The following is a 21,380-nucleotide window of genomic DNA, read 5'->3' on the forward strand; positions in this document are numbered from 1 at the left end:
AGAGCATTGTATATGCCATGTGCGTGCCATAGTCTAAATCTTACTCTTTGTGATATGGCAAAATCTAGTGGGAAAGCTGTTTCATTTTTTGGAATTGTTCAACGCATATATGTGTTATTTGCTGGTTCTACGAAAAGATGGAATGTTTTGCTTAAACATGTTCCTAGTCTAACTGTGAAATCATTATCCAATACTCGTTGGGAGAGTCGAATCAAAAGTGTTACAGCAATAAGATATCAAGCTACTGAGTTAAGATCTGCTTTGTCTGAGTTACATCATGATTCTGACGTTGAACCTAAGGATAGAAGTGATGCAAAAAATTTATTTGATGCACTTGGCAGCTTTGAGTTTCTAATTGGTATGGTTATCTGGCATGATATTTTATTTGCTGTAAATAAAGTGAGCAAGAAGTTGCAATCACCAGCCATGTTCATTGACTCTACTTTGAAGCAAATACAAGGTATAATGCAATACTTTGAGAATTACAGAAATGAGGGATTTTCTTCTAGTCTGATCATCGCCAAAGGTATTGCAACAGACATGGGTGTGGAGGCATCATTTCCTGAAAAACGTCGTGCTACGAGGAAGAAACAATTTGATGAAAGTAATTGCCAAGAAGAAATTCTTGAAGCTGAGAAGGCTTTTGAAGTTGAATATTTTTTTGTTTTGGTTGATATGGCAATCGCTTCTTTGAAGAACAGATTTGAAGAACTCATGATGTTTAAAGATATATTTGGATTTTTGATGAGCTCAAGTACTTTGAAGTCATTAAATGATAATGAACTTGAAGAATGTTGCATTAAATTTGCAGAAACATTTTCTTTTGATGGTTCATCTGATGTTGAGGTATATGATCTTATTTCTGAATTGAAGATTATGAAATTCACTTTGCCAGATGACGTAATGTCTGCTATGGAGATTTTTGAGCATGTCAGAGATGTGGATTGTTATCCTAATGTCTCCATTGCTTACCGACTCTTATTTACTGTGCCTGTGACTGTCGCATCGGCTGAAAGAAGCTTTTCAAAGTTGAAGTTATTGAGGAACTATTTGAGGTCAACAATGACTCAGGAGAGGTTAAATGGTTTGGCAACATTATGCATCGAGAAGAAATTATTGGATGAGATTGACATAAACTCTATCATAAGTGACTTTGCATCGAGGAATGTTAGAAGAAACTTTTAAGGTAATACGTATAAATAATTTGATATGAATATTGCTTTTAGATACATTTAATTATGTATTAGTAATATTTTATATATATTTATATAATATTTATATTAAAATGCCCCAAATTTTACTTTCGCCCCGGACCTCCTAAATCTTAGGATCGGCCCTGACCAGAATAACACTCGGGTTACAAGTAGACAGACCCTTAATTAGTCCTCCTATTAAGAGGGCTAAAATTTTGCATTTGGATTCAAACATGACCTGAGGAGGAGCTAGGTAGAGAGAATGCGTCAGGCGCTATGGGCATGGACCGTCAAATGACATGGCACTATTCTTCTAATAAGGAAAAAAGAAGAAGAAGAAGCAATGGGCGGTGGTGAGAGGGAGGATAAGTCGATCCTGTCCATCTTCATAGATTGTGTGGCTAACGACATCGGCCGAATAATTGCTAGTATATTCAAATGTATCACGCTTGTTATTTCTTTTACGTGTTAGAATTTTTGGAAGTCTTACTCGCAATTTTTTTTGGAAGGTCTTCCATTAAAAAATGAATATTTGGGAAATTTCGACTTGGAGGGGCGTGTCGGTTGGCACCGTGGAACGGCAACTTTTTGGACTTATAAATAGCGCTTCAAAATCTTCCGGGTCGCTTTCCGACCGCGTGCACCCTGTATATAAAAACTCAGTCCTTCGGTCCTTCATCCTAGCTGTGCCTGAGCTCATTCTTTCGTTCTTTCACACTTATACTCATTCTTTCTAGCGCAGCTTTCCTCTCTGGTAATCCTTCCAGGTCTTATAGATCGCGGTGCTCTTGAATTTTGCTATATCATCCCAAGAGCAGAGGCACACGGGGATCCTACAGCAAGTTCTTTAACTTGCAATGGCGCCGCGCGCGGATTTCGCTGCGCTCCGGGCGTCGCCGGCCGACGTGCGGGTCGTCACGTCCGACGGGAGCAGCATCCCGGCGCATTCCTCAGTTCTTGTGAGTGCGATTTCTTTGTTGATTTTCTTGTGTGGATGGATGATGAATCACCCGCCGCTGATCGGATTTCTTCGTATTATTGCATTGGGAATTCGATGGCGGATCAAAGGCCGCGGCATCGCCGGTGCTGGAGCGGATGATCGTAGGCGCGCGGCGCGGGTGGGACGCCGACCGCACCGTCGTCCGCGTCCTCGGCGCGCCGTCCGACGCCGTCGCCGCCTTCCTCCACTTCCTCTACTGCTGCCCCGATCCCAGCAGGGAGAAGGCGGCGGCGGCCGAAGATTGGGCGGAGGACGCGTTGGGCGCGCACGGGGCGGCGCTGCTGGCGCTGGCGCACGCGTACCGCGTCCCGTGGCTGAAGCGGCGCGTGGAGGCGGCGGTGGCGGCGCGGCTGACCGCGGAGCGCGCGGTGGACGCGCTGAAGCTGGCGGCGCTCTGCGACGCGCCGCGGCTGCACCTGGCGTGCGCGCGCCTCGCGGCCAAGGACCTGGCCGCCGTCCAGCGATCCGAGGGGTGGCGGTTCGCCGGCCGCCACGACGCCGGGCTCCAGCTCGAGCTGCTCCAGCTCCTCCACGACGCCGACCAGGTGCGCCCCTCCTCGACCTAGCTGTTACACGGCACTTGTTTTATTTATTTTTCGGATAATAAAAGAAATAAGTTTTTGTAGATAAGAATAAAGAAATAAGTAGCCTAGTCATGGCACTGTCAGATTAACGTTTTAGAACAACTGCCGGTGTATTGTAGATTAACGTTTGATACGGTAATCTGCATATGATTTCACATCTGCATGATTCATCTTTTAACTGTCAAGTGATGCCATTGGGGATTTTAAAACAACCTCTTGATACACCAAGATCACAAGACGCATTGCTCCTATAAAGAATTATACGACACATCAGCTTCTGCTGGAGATAGTTCCTGGCTTCCTGCCCACCTAAAATCGGGTATTGAATTTGCATAGGAAATCTGATTTGCATATAGGCAGATACACTGATATCTCATTATCAATGCGACAAACCACTAGCTTATCATTTATCAATCTTCCAAAAATCTAACCCTGAATTCCGTTCAGTTTGACGCAAGAGTTTGCAAGTTTGGCCACATGCTCTGGTACAGAAGTACACTCCAAATGCTGCTTTTTTTTTCCGAACACACTCCAAATGCTGCTACACTTCAAAGTCCAAACGAACACCGAAATCCAAATAGACCACGAGTTCCACGATTCAACAAATCTCCTCCAATCCCCTGACACGGACACGTCGGTCTCAACCATTTCTTTTTTTCTGACAGAGAAAGGAGAGGTGGGAGAGGGAGCGCGCGTCCCAGCACGTGTACCGGCAGCTCAGCGACGCCATGGTCCTCCTGGATCACATCTTCGCCGCCGCCGACGGCGCCTGCGAAGCGTGCAAAGAAGCCTCGCCGTGCGAGGACGGCGTGCGCCGGGGCCTCGAGCAGCTCATGCGGCACTTCGCCGCGTGCGGCGGCCGGAACAGGAAGCCCGCCGCCTGCCAGCGCTGCCGGCGCGCGTTCCAGCTCCTCCGGCTCCACGCCTCCGTCTGCGAACGCGCCGGCGGCGAGCCTTGCAGGGTTCCCTTGTGCAGGTAAATGCAGTGCATGCACTTGAAACTATCACACGTCAATGTCGTGTGGAATTTTGGTTTCTTTTTTCCTTTTTTTGGTTGTGCGTGTGAATGGTCGTGACTGTAGTGCCAGTTGGTAGCAATGCGCAGGAACAGTGCTCAGTTTTGTGGTTGCAACTACTTGCAACCTGCCACTGTTCTGTCCCTACTGAAGATGTACTTTTCGGTCACGTTTGGTGCAGTTGCACTTGCACATGAATGGCATGAAAGAAAAATGAAATCTGAACGACCATCTGACTATTCCTGAAAGTGCACATGGCCAAGAGGCACGTGTGACGTGTCTGTAGATGGTATTCAGATTCAGTTATTCACCATAACCTTTATAGGGCATATTTACAGTGACTGTACATGTGGCTTTACAAAAATCATTTGCTCTCTCGTTTCAAAAAAAAAATCATTTGCTCTGAATCTGAAGGATTTCTTTTCCTGTTCCAGCAACCTCAAGGCCAAGATGCAGGAAGAGGGAGTTGACAAGACATGGAAGCTTCTGGTGAAAAAAGTAACCAGAGCTAGGGTGATGCCTGCGTTGGCCAGCAGGGAGGTACCAGAGGCTGTGAAGAAGTCATGGGCGAAATACAGCAGCCGTAGAGCTGGTAGATTCAGATAAAAAGGGAAGAAGATGGAGGAAACAGTTCTGCAGATAGCCAACGCAAATCTTGTTTTACATTGTATGCTTTGGCACTTTGGCAGTATTCCTTCTATAGTTCTTTTGGGAGGAATACTGAAATTACACACCTGCATCTACGCGTGGCCAAAGAAGCCCGATGCCTACAATATTAGTATGTGGCATCCTTGTGAGTTGTGACAGTGTCGGAGTCGGGATGGCGCCAAAGTTCAACCTGTACCCAAGAATACATTCATATTCATTCACTAATTCCAAATCGTCCCGTAAGTTGGAGTAGAAAACAATGCAAAGTTCTACTGCAAAGTTGCTTGCATTCTGAAGTTGCTCCGTATGCAGAGAATGCAAGCAAGCCAGCTACCTCGTTTGACTTGGCGGCCAATGCAACGCAAAAGCATCCTGTTTTTGCAAACACCCAACAACCATTTCGTACTACGAAGGACCACGGCGTGGAGAACAAAGCAGCATCTTTAGGTTTAGGAGATAGACGACGGGTTGGCGAACACGAGCCTCGAGTTATGGAACGAAAAGCAGAAACGCCACCGACTTTTCCCGGTCTGAAAGAGGAGGGTCTTCAACGGCTTCTGAATAAGAATTTGCCGATTTGGTGAAGCTTTTACTGTTCATGTGCTACTCTTTCAGTCTTTCTACTAGTTCAGCTAAAGATGATACTCAGCAAGCTTTTTTTTTTTTGTATATAGGGGAACTCAGCAAGCTAGTGATATGCGTAAGATACTCATTCGAGACGAGTGTTAGTGTCTACCAGGAGTAACAGCTCTGAACCTCAGTTTTCAGCCAGTGTCCTACTGCACCTGCAGAAGACACAGCAGATAGCCTACGCAGGCTACGTAACCACCAGTACATAAAAACAAGTAGTGCCCGTTACGTTTAATCCGTGGTCAAAGTCCTAATCACTTGCTTGACTCTAGTCTACCACGGAGCCCTAGATAAGCCATGTGATTTTCACTATGATCAATGCCGCTTCTTGGGTTTCACAGTACGACCGTAGCAAGGCGTGCATGTGAACCAGGAGAAAGGATTAAGCTGTTCCTAATTCATTCCGATCGACATTTCCATTAGTCGACCTGCCCGAACCGTTTTTGCCGGCTTTGAAGCCTGAACTCTGGACCAGGAGAAACGATGGAGGGAAGCCTGAACTCTGAATCAGCTTGCAACCATGTTCGCTTCAGAGTTGAGAGAGACGAAACGAGAGGATACCAAACTGACTTGTTCGCTGAACTATCAGAGCATAGCAGCAGCTTCACAGATTTAAAACCAGTAAATAAACCGCAACAATTCGATCCTCCTCACAGGCTTCAGCGGAACGAAAACATTTTACTTCTATATAAAAAATTATAACTTGACTCCTACCACTGCTATCTATGTATCCTACTATGGTCAGGGGGGCAAAACTTGTGTGCGTTGAGTGAGACGACTGCACACTGGAGACCAAGGATGATCAACAACTTGTTTGATCGGCCAGCGCCATCCGCCATCGTCGCTAAGGATCCAGCCGGTTGTTCCTCGGCGTGTGCCGCCGGGCCCGCGCGTAGTCCCTCGTCATGAACCACCGCATCCTCTTCCTCTCCTCGGCCCACTCCTCGGCGTGCTGATGACGCTGCCGGTTCCTGCCATGGCACCCGTTCGCTGCTGCTGCTGCTGCACCTTCTCCTTCCACGAAACGAAAGAAAAAGTTTCAGTTCAGACTTTCTGTTACAGAGAAGCAGATGGCCACAGCGAAACGCAGCTGGTGAATCACGCAGCTAATAATCCAATGGCTAGGGTACTTACCAACAAGCACTTGCTGATGGAGCAGGGACCTGAAGCTGAGCAGGAAGATGAGAGCGACCAGGCTCACGAGACCAACGAGCCTCATCCCTCCTTCTGTAGCTGCTTGTGCCCTCAGCCTCTCGCGCGTCGTGTGCGCGTGCGGCGTGCGTGTGTGAATATATAATGCAGCCTATGCAGGGTGGCTCGTGTCAGAGCATTCCAACAAGAAGGTGACAGGTCAAATGACATATGGATTTTTTTTTTTGTCAGTAGAGTTGTGAGCACAACGCCTCTGCCATCTCGCCTTTCTCCCGCCTTGGGCTTAAACTAGTCTCCCAAGAACTAGATGTCCTGCGAAGAATCTCTTGTTTCCGGAGCCTCATCGGTTAGCTGAATCCAAGGTCGCCCTCGCGGTGGCTACTTCTTGCGGCCCCCTCCATCAGACTTCAGAGGCATAGCTAGTTTTAAGACGCAGGCAATGCGACGACGTCTCAATCAGAGGTAGCCAAGCAGCCAGCGAGCCACATGGCATGATCTAGCTTGCTCCACGCAATTGGACGCCGTGGTTTGATCATTTTGTGTAGTTGAGTTTACTGTTTACCATGCCTTGGTCAGTTGGTCTAGCTGCTTCTGATCAGTCCCAGCTTGGCTCCGTATGAAAGCCTCACACAAGGATCAGGGTTTTGCCCTTCAAGAACAACATCAGTTCTGTTGGGTTCAGATTAGTCTTTGTAGAGAATTCGGAAACACCTCACAGTCACACCCTTGGACATTTCATATATATAGCCAATGTGGCTTGGTGTACAAGGTACAACACGTACATCGTTAGCATGGCTATACAATCTCTAAGAGTCTTCTTTCTTCGCTGTCTGGATCCTCCAGAGCCTGAAGCCTTTCCACAAGAGGTGGGTGGGAGTAGTGATGATATGAAGAATACCATGGGTTGGTGTTCATTGCAGACAAGTTCTCTTCCTGAAATTTTAGGGCATGCTTCAGGTTACTGAATGCAAATATTGTGGCAGTTTAACACTACACTGCATAAACCAAGTAACCAACGGTCTCACTAACGAGTAAAACAAGGGATGCCAGTGAAAAATGAAGTTGCTCGATTGCAACGGGAGTGAAAGCATGCAATATATATGATCACCTTGCGTTGCATTTCAGATGTCCTTTGGGAAAAAAAACAATACAGTAATGCCATTGCCAACTAAAAGAAACATAGGTTCAATTAAAATGGCATCTAGATGGTTACCTGTAGTTTCACAAGGGCTGCTCGAAGCTGAGGGGCGTATCCAAGGTTCTTGGCAAAGGCGTCAGCCTAGAAATTGGATTAAAGTGAGTGCTAGCAAAAGCTTTAAAGCTATCAATAGCAGGAAACTTGAAGGCAGACCTGATATTCAAATGCTCTGCTGACAAGGTTGAAGCAAAAGTTCAGAAGGTGTTGGAGAGGCATTATGGCATACTACAATCAAAGCAACGCATGCATCAATTGAACAACAACGATAACAATGCTGGAAATTCATAGAACTACCACGCACCTCAATTTTCAACGTGAGTTTAAATGAAAAGTATAAACATCTATGATTGGATTCCGTTTCAAACAGATTTGTCTTGTTAGCCAGATCTTGGTAGTTGGCACCAATAATCTCGAGAAAGAATAATATAGAATGACAACGCTTGTTTCAAAATATGTTCATAACATACCTGGAAAATGATCAATCCAATTATTATCGGCTGATCACTGAAACCAAAACTTTTAAATAGACCTTTGGAGTTCCTTACTAGAGTATATCCTCCAAATTGGAGAAACATAAGGCTAATCCCAGTGGAAGTTTCATAGAGATTTCATGCACATTAAATACGGTGACACATCAGCATATGTGATGACATGGCAGGGTAGTTATGAAGTGAGAGAGGGAAGGGGTTTCATCAGGATGAAACTGTGTATACACTGTTTCCAAGACTATGAAACCTATTGAAACTTGCATTGGGGGCTATAGAGTTTCATTTCAACTAACCATATCCAATCACATGCCTCACAATTAAATGTTATGGGCATCCTATGAAATCGTGAAATGAAACTGTGCACTGGGACTCCCTGTTTCGTTCATGAGAATACACCTCATGGGATGATGTGGTATCCTTGGAAACAGTGCAATGAAACCTTGCACTGGGACTAGCCTAAGTAGCTGCACAAAAAGATGGTGAAATGAAAGGCTAGAAAGATAACAGTCTTTCTCATTTGCTTCAGGCACCTAATGCTAGGATTTGCTTTCTTAAATACTCATTCATTTAATGAGCCCGCCTGCCTGAGCTTACTTCAGCTGTTCTAAGCAAGGAACTTAATCTTGCAGCCACCCATCATAACACGTCCCCTGAAAATTGGTGACCAGTTCCAGTGGCCGACCACTTATATGTGGATACACCTTTCTTATCAGTAGTCCCAAGCCCCACCCCCAACCATAGTTTTCAGTCTTACCTTCTAATACAACGTGGTCACGGAAAGCGATGCTACATTCCTTTGAAGGAGAAGCCATGGAGGACCCGTTTCTTTTGGGGCGAACTCACATCTTAAAGAAAATCTCACTAGATAGCTACATTCCTTTAGCTAACAAGTACTCAAATGCTAGTGCAACACAACTAGATAAATAAATGGTATGCAAAGGTGAAAGGTCGTAATTGGTTATTTGAAACAGAGAATACCTGGAAAGCTAAAAAGGAATATAGAGCATGATTGAGTTTCCAGTGCCCAAGTTCATGTGTAATAACAGAAACTATCTCATCCTCATTACTACTCTGAAATCAGCAAATAGAAACAGATTAACTTTGTGCACGCATGCCAATCTTTTTATGAAACAAAGTAAGCGGTAAATGAAAGATATTCTGAGGCATAGAACCTGCTGAATCAACGCGTCATAGAGTACTATTCGTTTATTTTTGTAAAACCCGTACATGTAAGCCTGAAACAGAATTGTTAGTTCTAATAGCAGCATTAAACTATCGTTTACTAGTTGAGTTATCCATGAACCAAGACTCTGGACGTAGAGTAATCAACATACATTACCTTGGCTTGATCTGGTAGAGCCATCTACCACGAAAAGCTTTTTCAAAGGAAACTTGAGGGAAGCTGCCAACTTCTCTATTTTCTCCCTGAGTACTCCTCCAGGAAGCTGTTGACACCAGTGCAACCACAAATTCAATCTTAACTCAGAATAACCTTTCGACTTATAAGATAAGATAAAGCTAATTTACTATGAAACAAGAACTAGCGGATGAAGCACTATGGAGTTATAACTAAAGTATAACGAGATACTCACAGGAGTGAACTTGTTGAACAGAGGAGCTATCACGATAGGGTATATTGTCACCATCAAGAGACCTAATACTGTTAGATGTATATGTACTGTTGGTGTTTACCTTTTCTATTAGGGGGTTTTCTGTATATTTTCCCCTTTTTGTACCTATATATATATGGGTTTAGAGCCCCCTGTTATGAATACAAGTGCTATTCCTAACATGGTACAGAGCCGAACTAGGGTTAGGTTTCTTCCCAATTTGCCCTAGGGTTCCTTTTTTTTCCTCCGCACGTTGCACTTGCGTGCTATTCTCCTCCGTCAACTCCGGCCGCCGCCCGTCCGGCTCTCCACCCGCCGGACTCGTCGTCGTCCGGCTCTCCACCCGCCCGCCGGAGTCGCCGCCCATGCCGCCCCGGCGCTCCGCCCGTCCCGCCGGAGTCGCCGCCCACCTGCGTAGCCCCGACGCCCCGCCCGCCCGCGCCGCTCTGCTCTAGCGCCTCGTGGCCACCCCGCTCGTTCGCATGTGCTGTGCGGTGCGGTGCAGACCACGTGACAGGATAAGACTCCTGTGAAGGAGTTAGGTCCCATAAAAAAAACTGCGCCGCTGCTTTGTGCTGTGCGCGTGTGTTTCTGGAAAAAAAAACACGCTTGCGCCGCTTTTCTTCTGCGCTCTCGCCGTCGCCCGCCGCTATTTTCCTTGCGCTCTCGCTGTCGCCATGGCTCCTTCGGCTCCTTCGTCTAGTGGTGTCCCAGTGTTACGTTGCCCGATACTGTTCAATGGCAACAACTATCGCGATTGGGTTCTTCATCTATGGATTCATATGCGTGGTCTTCGTCTTTGGGAGTTTCTTACTGGCGAGTTGCCTTGTCCACCTCGTCCTACTGCTTCTATATACCCGGTGCTTCCTGCGAAGCCAGTGATTCCAGAGAAGGCTACGGCTGAAGAGATGGATCGGTTGCTTGCTACTCATGATGCAGATGTGGCGAAGCTCCTTGCTGATTATGATGATGGTCTTACGTCGTATGAGTCTCAATTTACTGCATACCGGACATGGGTTGATGAGGATGCTCGAGCTGCTTCTATTCTTGTTGCTAGCATTGAGGACAGGGTTTCGGCTGATATTATTGAGCTTGATTTTGCACATCAGATGTGGGCTTTTCTTCGCACACGTTATGAGCCCACTGGTCAGTCTACTTTTCTTGCAGCCATTCGTCAGGAGCAGCTCGTTCGACAGGGTGATGGTACCGTTGATGATTTCTATGGTCAGATTTCTACTATTTGGCGCCAGCTCGACACTCTTAGTCCTCCGTTGTCTCCTAGCACCTGCTAGTCCTGCCTGGGTCAGCAGCAAGCTCTTGAGCTTCGTCGCACCTACGACTTCTTGACGCGTCTTCGGGATGAGTTTGAGCCACTTCATGCACAACTGCTTGCTTGCCATCCCTGTGTCTCCCTGATGAAGGCTCTTGCTGTTGTTCGTAATGAGGAAACTCGCCTTCTTGTTGCTGGATTGATGCGATATTCTTCAATTTTGGCTGCCAGCTCCTCTACTCGTCCTGCGGTGCCTTCTTCTGAGAGTCGAGGGGGTGGTCTTAAATGTGATTGGTGTGGCAAGGATAATCATGTGGAGGCATTTTGTTACTGGAAGAAGAAGGCTCAGCCTCGTGAGGGTCAGTCTCGCTGCGGTGGATGTTCTTCACAGGGTCCTGGTGCTCCTGATGGTTCTGCTCGTTCTTCGCTGGGTGCTAGTGCTACTGGTGGTTCTGGTTCTAGAAGTCCTCAGAGGAGTTCTGTTGGTTCTGAGACATAGGAGATCATCAGGTTGCTCAGTCGTCTTGTTACCTCTACGTCACCAGGCGCTGCAGGTTCTGTGACTCAACCCTCTGCACCTATAGGTTCTGCTGCTACTTCGCAGTCTTCCACTTTGGGATCACCTTCCATGTCTACTCCAGGTATTTGTCCATGGATTCTTGATTCTGGTGCTTCGTTTCATATGACTCCTGATTGCACCTGTCTTTCTTCCATACGGTCTCCACCTGGTTCTCCTACTGTTCATACAGCCGATGGTTCTTCTCTTCCTGTTGTCGGACATGGCACTCTCCTATCTGACTCTTTTCATGTCCCTAATGTTTCTTATGTTCCCGATCTGACCATGCAGCTCATGTCCACTGGCCAGCTTACTGATCATGACTGTCGTGTCATTCTTGATCCTGATTTTTGTTATGTTCAGGATCGTCGCACGGGTCAGCTGGTTGGGATTGGCCCTCGTCGTCATGATTCTCAGCGTCTTTGGGAGCTTGACTGGCTTCGTCTTCCTTCTGCTGCGCTCGTCAGTCTAGTTGGCTCCGCTTTGGCTGCTTCATCGACCATATCTTTTGATCAGTGGCATCATTGCTTGGGTCATCTATGTGGCTCCCGTCTATCTAGTTTGATTCGTCGTGGTCTTCTAGATTCTGTTTCAGTTCATGAGTCTTTAGCTCAGTGTCAGGGTTGTCGATTGGGCAAGCAAATTCAGCTTCAATATCATTCTAGTGAGTCTGTGTCACATCGTCCTTTTGATCTTGTTCATTCAGATGTCTGGGTTCTGCTCCCTTTGTTACTAAAGGGGGCCATTGATACTATATTATATTCATAGATGATTTTTCTCGTCATGGATTTATTTTATGAAACATCATACCGAGGCCTTATCCATCTACAAGTCTTTTACTTCTATGATCCGCACTCATTTTGACACTTCTATCCGCGTTTTTCATGTTGACTCTGTAGGCGAGTACCTTTCAGTAGCCCTTCGTCAGGTTCTCTCTGAGTAGGGCACTCTTGCTCAGTTTTCTTGTCCTGGCACCCATGCTCAGAATGGTGTGGCCGAACGCAGACATCGTCATCTCCTTGAGACTGCTCGTACTCTTCTGCTTGCTTCTTCTATTTCGCCTCACTTTTGGGCTGAGGTTGTGTCTACATCCACTTATTTAACTAACATTCAACTTTCTTCTGCGCTTCATGGTGAGATTCCTTTTGAGCGTCTTCTAAATAAGGTGCCTGACTATTCTAGTCTTCGTCTCTTTGGCTGTGTGTGCTATGTGCTTCTTGCACCTCATGAACGCACGAAGCTGACTGCTCAATCTGTCGAGTGTGTTTTTCTCGGCTATAGTTCTGAGCATAAAGGATATCATTATTGGGACCCAGTTGGGCATAGGATGCGGATTTCTCGGGATGTTATTTTTGATGAATCTCATCCTTTCTATCCTCGTCCTTCTTCTGATGTTTCCCCGGAGTCTTTGGTCGATCCCCTCTCCTTCTTAATATTACCTGATACTTCTATTGCTATCACCCCTTTATCTCATCCGGCACCTCCTCAAGTGGTCCCCTCTTAGTCTCCTCTCCTATTCATCGTGCTGATGTGCTTTCCCCGGAGTCTACTTCTCCGGAATGTGCTACTGATTTTTCTGTGAAGCCACTGGTGACACATGTCTATACTCGTAGAGTTCGGCCCTCTGATGTGCCATCTTCTTCTGATGTGCCATCTTCTATTGTGCCCTCTTCGTTTAATATGCCTTCTTCTCCTACTGAGGCCTCTCTTTCAGAGGAATCACCTCCTGAGCAGCTTCTTCGTCATAGTCATCGTCTTCGTAGGCATCCTGATTGTTATTCTCCTTCTGCTTATGCTGTCACTGTTCTTTCAGAGCCGTCATCTTATCGTGATGCTCTTCCTCATCCGGAATAGCAACACGCTATGGCTGAGGAGATTGCCGCTCTTGAGCGCACTCACACGTGGGACCTTGTTCCTCGTCCTGCCAATGTGCGCCCTATTACATGCAAGTGCGTTTATAAGGTGAAGACTCGCTCTGATGGCTCTCTTGAGTGCTATAAAGCTCGTCTTGTTGCTCGTGGTTTTCAGCAGGAGCATGGGTGTGACTATGACGAGACTTTTGCTCCAGTTGCTCACATGACCACTGTTCGCACCCTTCTTGCTGTGGCCTCTGTTCGTGGGTGGTCCGTCTCTCCGCTTGATGTCAAGAATGCCTTCCTTAATGGTGAGCTGCGTGAAGAGGTCTATATGCAGCCGCCGCCTAGGTGTTCTGTTCCTGAGGGTATGGTTTGTCATTTCGTCGCTCACTTTATGGGCTAAAACAAGCTCCTCGTGCTTGGTTTCAGCGTTTTGCCTCCGTGGTCACTGCTGCTGGGTTTTCTGCCAGTGCACATGATCCAGCCCTATTTGTACATACTTCACCTTGAGGTCGGACTCTTCTCCTCCTTTATGTCGATGATATGATCATTACTGGAGATGATTCTCAGTATATTGCCTTTGTCAAGGCCCACCTCAGTGAGACGTTTCTTATGTCTGATCTTGGTCCTCTTAGTTTCTTTCTTAGGATTGAGGTTTCTTCTATGCCCGAAGACTTCTATCTGTCTCAAGAAAAGTATATTCAGGATCTTCCTGATCGGGCTTCTCTTACTGATCATCGGACTGTTGAGACTCCCATGGAACTTAATGTTCATCTTCGCGCCACTAATGGTGAGCCCCTTGAGGATCCCACTCATTATCATCATATCGTTGGGAGTCTTGTTTATCTTGGTGTTACTCGTCCTGATATATCTCATGTTGTGCATATTCTGAGTCAGTTTGTTTCAGCTCCTTCTCATCTTCATTATAGTCATCTTTTTCGCGTCTTACGTTATCTTCGTGGGATTATTTCACGTCGTCTATTCTTTCCTCGCTCTAATTCCTTACATCTCACGGCTTATTGTGATGCTACATGGGCTAGTGATCCTTCTGATCGTCGGTCTCTCTCTGCCTATTGTGTTTTTCTTGGTGGTTCCCTTATTGCTTGGAAGACTAAGAAGTAGGTAGCAATTTCTCGTTCGAGTGCTGAGGCTGAGTTGCGTGCTATGGCATTTGTGACGGCAGAGGTGACTTGGTTACGGTGGTTGCTTGAGGATTTTGGTGTTTCAATTTCTGTGCTGACTCCTCTTTTGTCTTACAGTACAGGAGCTATCAGTATTGCTCGTGATCCAGTGAAGCATGAGCTTACTAATCATATTGGTGTGGATGTTTCTTATACACGTTCACAGGTTCAGGATGGGGTTATTGCTCTTCAGTATGTGCCTTCCGAATTGCAGCTGGCTGATTTCTTTACCAAGGCACAGACACGTATTCAGCATAGATTTTTCCTCTCCAAACTCAGTGTTCTTGACCCACCATGAGTTTGAGTGGGGGTGTTAGGTGTATATGTACTGTTGGTGTTTACCTTTTCTATTAGGGGGTTTTCTGTATATTTTCCCCTTCTTGTACCTATATATATGGGCCTAGAGCCCCTATTATGAATACAAAGGAAAAACATGTGTTGTACACATAATAGTTAATTAATTAATATTTAAACAATAGAACAGGAGAAATTACCTGTACCATGTAGATGATAGCAGCCACAAGCAATCAACAGAAAGCCTGCCTACTCAACCCAAAAAAAAAACTCAAACTCTTGATCTATGCACCTTGTACCTTCTTTTTAAACAAAATCTAGGCAATTTAGTGAAATGTTAAATAGATATGTGGTAGTAATATGAGTATATGACAATAGATAATCATGTCATCTTCTTTTTTTTAGTTTTGCTATAAATAGAGATTTCAAAAAATCATGAAAATAAATCAGCCCAACAAAGAGCAGGTGGAGGGAGAGTCGAACATTTTTTGACTCAAAAGTAGGGCATCATGAGCAACAAGGTGTTGACACCGGTGCAACCACGAAATTCAATCTTAACTTAGAAGAACCTTACGACTTATAAGATAAGATAATGCCAATTTACTACAAAACAAGAACTAGCAAATGAAATGAAGCACGATGGAGCTATACAAGTATAACGAGATACTCACACGAGTGAACTTGTTGAACAGAGGAGCTATCACGATAGGGTATATTGTCATCATCAAGAGAGCTAATACAAACATAAAACCCCAGAGATCTATAGCCACATAAAGTCCTCCAATCTGAAACAAGTTCACAAACACAAACACAAACACAAACACAAACAAGTCCTCCAGAGCTAATCTGCATGATATTATAAAAAGAGAAGAACAAAGCTTCCAATCACAAACACAAGTTCACAAAGTAAGTTGACTGCAACAATCTTAGTCGATTAGCAGCTCACAGGTATACCTTCACTCGCTCCACTAGTCAAAATTACAGACGCTCCTCCCTGCACTCATCTCTCACCCGATGACCCAAACCCGATAAACCAAAAGGATCGAGACACCAACTAGATGGAAGGATCGCACAGTGCACTACTCTTCAGGAGGAGGACCACACCCCATGAAGGTGGGGCGCCTCATCTCCACCTCGAGTTCTTCCACACTCTTGGTCAGGGATTTGTTGAGTGATGCCATGGTGGCGGCTGCATCTTGAATCACACGGGCGACTTCTTGGGCGACGGAGAGATGGCTCAAAGCAGCCATCATCTTGATATGTTCCTCCAACGGGCCCTTCTCCGCCTCCGGCATTGCCTCGTAAGCTGCCTTGGCCTCGTGGTATAGGGCCATCATCTTCTCGACGTCCTTGACCTTGGGGTTGGCCAAAGCAGCCAGACGAGACGCCTCACTCTCCACCGTGCCCCTTGTGCGTTTGATGTCTTGGAGAAGACCATGGACAATGTTGTATGCAGAAACCTTGTTGTCGAGGTCGTTGGCGTTGTGGACGCTGATGCGCCTCACTTGCACCGGCAGCGGCTCGACACCCAGGACCATGTCACTGAAGCAATCAACGGAAAGGCTGCCTACTCAACCCAAAAAAACTCAAACTCTTGATCTATGCACCTTGTACCTTCTTTTTAAATAAAATCTAAGCATTTAGTGAAATGTTAAATAGATATGCGGTAGTAATATGAGTATATGACAATAGATAATCATGTCATCTTCTTTTTTTAGTTTTGCTATAAACAGAGTTTTCAAAAAATCATGAAAATAAATCAGCCCAGCAAAGAGCAAGTTGAGGGAGAGTCGAACATTTTTTGACTCAAAAGTAGGGCATCATGAGCAACAAGGCGTTTATAGAAACCACGATTCACAATGCTCCACTCACCAGTCCTCACTCCTAAGTCATACCAACTACTAACATCGTACCCATAGATGATCCAGCATTGGAGTTAGAGCACAATAGAACTATCGGTTCAATGAAAGGAAGCAAATATCTGCTTTATGCATATTCCATTTTAAGTGCCAAAAGACTATTGAAGCTAATCAGAATGCAATATAGATAGGAAAAAGCATAACTGAATTAACATAGATCATGGCATAGGAGGCGGGTTATTAATACCTGTAACAAAACCATGGCACCAGCTAAGAACGCAAGGGTGTGTATTATCTCATTCTCAGCATTCAGACCAACATCTGTGACTAATTCTCCAGATTTCTGCAGAAAGAAATGATCAGCCAAAACACTTGCATACCGATATTGATGGAAGCAAGGGATCCGTTTTACCTTCCAAAACCAGGGAAGAACTCTAAAGAACAGTATTGCGATATGCATTAATATAGTCACAGCCTCATGAACAAAACGGAAGTAACTGTAAGGATGAAGCAAAAACTTCAGTATCTGATAATCTAGATGGATAAGCCAGCTAATGAATTTGGGAGTCCGAAAATATTTCAAAATGGAGGTTACAAAAATGTACGGCAGCATTGTATGAACCTTCTGTGGAGGGTATAATCTCTAGAGCGCTTAAACTTTTCGTCACTAATTACTCCCAGCAGGGGTTTTGGCAGAGTTGGCAACTTGAGGACTCTATGCTGACGGATCTGAAGATATGTCTCAAATATGTACACGAGAATCATAAAGCCTGCACAGGGTTCACGTTGAGAAAAGCATGAGTTATATACCAAGTAAATAACAAGCATATCATATGTACATAACCAAGGAATAAGATCCAAAATTGTAGGCTTCATTCATAATAACTGCTGACAAACTTTAGATTGATGCAACCCATACGAAAGGCAACAGAAGTTGACAATGACAAAATTTGAAAAAGGACCCATTACGAAATTCCATTACTAAGAACCATTTACACTAATTAGACATCATCGAATATAATCTGCATGATATTACATATAGAGAAGAACAGAGTTTCAAATCACAAACACAAGTTCACAAAGTAAGTTGACTGCAACAATCTTAGTCGATTAGTAGCTCATAGGCATCCCTTCACTCGCTCCACTAGTTAAAATTACAGACCCTCCTCACTGCACTCTTCTCTCACCCAATGGCCCAAAGCCCCAAACCCGACAAACCATAAGGTAGGGCTCGAGCGACCGGACTTCTACAAGATAGAAGGATCGGAGAGGCGAGGAGGCGAAGACTTACACAGCACGGCCTCCAGGTAGGGCAGCGCCATTGGAGCCAGGCGAGGCGGAGGCTGGGAGCGGCGGGGGTCGCTTTGGAAACCAAGAGGCGGAGCTGGCGCGAGCGATCAACACGGTGCGGGTACGGGTGCTTTTGCTCGATTCCTCTGCCTGGAGTTGGGGAAGGAATGAAGGTAAATGTGTTCTAGCACAAAGTGATTTTTTTGTTGATTCCGTAGAGTGACTTTGATTATGTGAGATGATTCTTCATTTTATTTAAAAATTTATGTTGAAGAATTAAAAAGAATCACTTTCAATCACAGAACCACTCCTATAAAGAGTCAGCTTCCCACAAAGAATCAGAATTAAGAATAAAGAATCGTCCCAAAGACCGCGGCGTTGATCTCACTCCAAATGACCGTGGCATTGACTGCTGGGCCGCTGCTACCAGCTACCTGCTCCTGTGGGAGCCGGTGGCACAAATGAGCCGGAACGGGCCCACGCCTCCAAAGAATGACATACTCTCACTGGTCAGTCAATCATCAGTGCAAGCCTGACCCTCGCCCCACCTGCAAATGCAGTAGCGGCATGCAGCGGATCCGAACTGCTGCTGTTAAGCCCTGAGCCTTGCCGAGGGGTACCCATTGCCGGAGCACCGCAGGAGGGGATCGACATTGGCGGTGCAGTCAGGGCCGGCTCTAGGGTGGCAGGCCGTGCGACCGCTCGGAGCCCATGAAGCCGGGGGGCTTATGACTATATAGATACTTAGTACATATAATTATATTGATGAATTTTGTTTTAGTCCTTCTAAATGGCCCGCATAACAATTGGAGCCCGACTTTCCAAATTACTCGCTTGGCCCGCATGGTAATTACTTGCGAGGCCCGCATAGCGATCAGAGGCTCAGAGCAAACTGCCAGGCCAAGCTGCTAGGCCTGCCAAATTGGTAAATGGAGGATCAGACTCTCCGTCGGAGGATCAGGCTGCCAATCCATTTGCCATATCCGTGTCTAGTCGTGACTCTTCGTATGACCGTATACCTGGTCCTGGTCATATACGCGCTCGCCGCTGCCGATCCAATCGTCGATTCGTCGCCTCGTCGCCCGTCAGCTCCTGCTCGTTGACGGCAGGTATACCGTATACGACCAGGAGTAAGTGATCCAATCCTCGATTCGTCGCCGCCGATCCAATCATCGACGGCAGGTTGCGCCGTTGCACGGGTCAGAGGGTGCAGACGTGCAGATGCAGACTGCCAGCAATCACGGATCAGGCATTCAGGCCTCAGGTGAGCCACGACGCGAGCACTGCGTGCCTGCGTCATACGGACCGTCAGGATTGCACCAAGCGCCGCATCTTGGATTCTTGGAGCGTGTTAGAGGCGAGCGCTTCTATCTTTATTTCCTTTTATGTCAATTTTGTGAAAAAACAATCATCTAATTAATATTATTTCTTCGTGCAGTAATTCCATCACTCGTCAATTGCGTAGAAGGAGCAACCCGCAGGCAACGTTTCGTACTTTCGTTTGATCGTCACCGTAAGCAACACGCCGGTTGATTAGTATTTCAATTTTTTATCTTATTTGTTTTTTGTATGCGCTATGCTTATACCGTTTGTGGTAGGATTAAAATTTCTAATTCAATGTATTTATTTGAATATGTTAGATGTTGCCTAAGAAGCATTTGTCAGGTGCTCAGAAAAGAAAAAAAAAAGAAAACAAGAAGATCAGTTCGTAGAATCGTAGAGAGGTGCTCTACATAAGTTTTTTCCAGTTACAAATAATGGTGAGATCAGTGAAGATCAGGGGCAGGAACAAGTTGCAGAAGTTGATGCTCATGGAGGTGCTACAGAAGAGCATAATTTAAATGTTGAAGCTGATGCCAATGATCATACTCAGGCTCTGGGAGGTGATACTTTACAGCCTTCAGATAATACTGAAACTGCAAATATTGATGAACAAGAAGATTCAGTTTTGACTATTTTTGATCCTAGAACATGGAGAAATTTTGACAATAGCAAAAAAGATATCTTAATTGAGAAAGGACCTGTGAGAGAAATGGATCTACAATTCCCTTGTGATCAAGGTTATGACAATGGTTCAAATATGAAGGGAGAACATCAAGGTGTGAAGACACGTTTGCTTGAAATTAATCCAAGAGCATTATATATGTCATGTGCATCTCATAATCTGAATCTCACTCTTTGTGATATGGCAAAAGCTTCCAAGACAGCTACTTCATTCTTCGGTGTTATACAACGGATATATTGTTTGTTTGCACGCTCTACTAAAAGGTGGAAAATTTTGACTGATAATGTTGAGAGGTTTACTGTCAAACCCTTATCTGATACTCGTTGGGAGAGTCGAATAAAGAGTGTTCAACCTATCAGGTATCAAGCCCCACAAATAATATCAGCATTGAAGGAAGTGGAAAGAACTGCTACTAATGATCCAAAAAACAGTAAGTGATGCTTGCAATTGAGAAATTTGAATTTATAGTTGGTATGATTATCTGGGATGGTATTTTATCTACTATCAACATTGTGAGCAAAAAGTTATAATCTAAGATTGTGTGCTTAGATGCTACTCTCAAACAAATTGAGGGGCTCATCTCATATTTTCAGAAGTACAAAGAAGAAGGCTTCAATGCTAGTATTGAGACTGCAAAATGTATTGCATCTAGTATGGACATAGAGCCAAAGTTTCCTACAAAACGTCAAGGTAAGAAGCATTTTGATGAATAAAATGATGAAACTGGAGAATTACAACTTTCATCTATAGTTACTTCCTAGTTATTGTGGATGCTGCTATTTCTTCATTGACTAGTCGATTTGAACAACTAAAGAAATTTGAAGAAATATTTGGTTTCTTATTCAACTCAGAAAATCTGAAGTCCTTGGATGATAATGATCTACGAAAGTGCTGCACTACTTTTGCAAAATATTTTTCTCATGACAACAAGTCTGATGTTGACTTGGATGATTTTTCTCTGAATTAAAAGTGTTGCAAGTATCTTTGCCAGAGCAACTGATGTCAGCATCCGAGATTCTTCAGTTTGTTAAAGCTGCAGATTGCTACCCGAATGTCTCCATTGCATATCGGATTCTCTTAACTATTCCAGACAGTAGCATCAGCCAAAAGAAGTTTCTCCAAATTGAAACTATTGAGAAATTATTTGAGATCAACTATGTCACAGGAAAGATTGAATGGCTTGACTATATGCAGCATTGAGAAGGATATTTTGGACCACATTAATCTTGATACCGTTCTTGAAGATTTTGCATCAAGAAATGCTCGAAGACGGTTTTTTACAAAGAACTGAAGCATTATATTTTTATTCGAGGTAATTATAATGATTATTATTTTTAGTTTTTTGTTGCACTATTGTTATTTTATGAGCTATATAATATATTGCAAAGTAATTTTATTATTTGTACAGTATACTTAAGTTTTCATATAAAAGTAGTTCAACGGGCCCTTATCTTCATCCTTACCCATGGACCCTTCAAATTATAGAGCTGGCCCTGTGCAGTCGACCGGCCGGCTCGGGGGAAGAAAGGGAGGAGCTCGTGCTGCTGCTT

The 21,380-nt window shown here is 44.9% G+C and overlaps 1 protein-coding gene and 1 pseudogene across 1 annotated transcript; one reads left to right on the forward strand and one right to left on the reverse strand.

The window, feature by feature from the left end:
- Positions 1 to 1,888: 1,888 nt before the first annotated feature.
- On the forward strand, positions 1,889 to 4,684 carry LOC101777336 (BTB/POZ and TAZ domain-containing protein 2). The gene is made up of 4 exons (XM_004952927.3): positions 1,889 to 2,152; positions 2,262 to 2,738; positions 3,443 to 3,753; positions 4,228 to 4,684. Exons 1-4 carry the CDS (start codon positions 2,051 to 2,053, stop codon positions 4,397 to 4,399), a joined length of 1,062 nt encoding a protein of 353 aa, XP_004952984.1. The 5' UTR covers positions 1,889 to 2,050; the 3' UTR covers positions 4,400 to 4,684.
- A 1,005-nt stretch (positions 4,685 to 5,689) lies between these two features.
- Positions 5,690 to 17,858, reverse strand: LOC101778181 (annotated as a pseudogene).
- Between the last annotated feature and the right edge of the window lie 3,522 nt (positions 17,859 to 21,380).

The sequence above is a fragment of the Setaria italica genome, chromosome I (assembly GCF_000263155.2).
Source record: "Setaria italica strain Yugu1 chromosome I, Setaria_italica_v2.0, whole genome shotgun sequence".
Classification (NCBI taxonomy): domain Eukaryota; kingdom Viridiplantae; phylum Streptophyta; class Magnoliopsida; order Poales; family Poaceae; genus Setaria; species Setaria italica.

What these genes read in the sequence shown, in the direction of transcription:
- LOC101777336 (XM_004952927.3), top strand. Translation starts at nt 2,051, where the DNA reads ATGGCGCCGCGCGCGGATTTCGCTGCGCTCCGGGCGTCGCCGGCCGAC. An exon ending in CGGCGCATTCCTCAGTTCTT is followed by an intron (nt 2,153 to 2,261) that starts GTGAGTGCGATT and finishes GGCGGATCAAAG; the next exon opens with GCCGCGGCATCGCCGGTGCT. An exon ending in TCCTCCACGACGCCGACCAG is followed by an intron (nt 2,739 to 3,442) that starts GTGCGCCCCTCC and finishes TTTTTCTGACAG; the next exon opens with AGAAAGGAGAGGTGGGAGAG.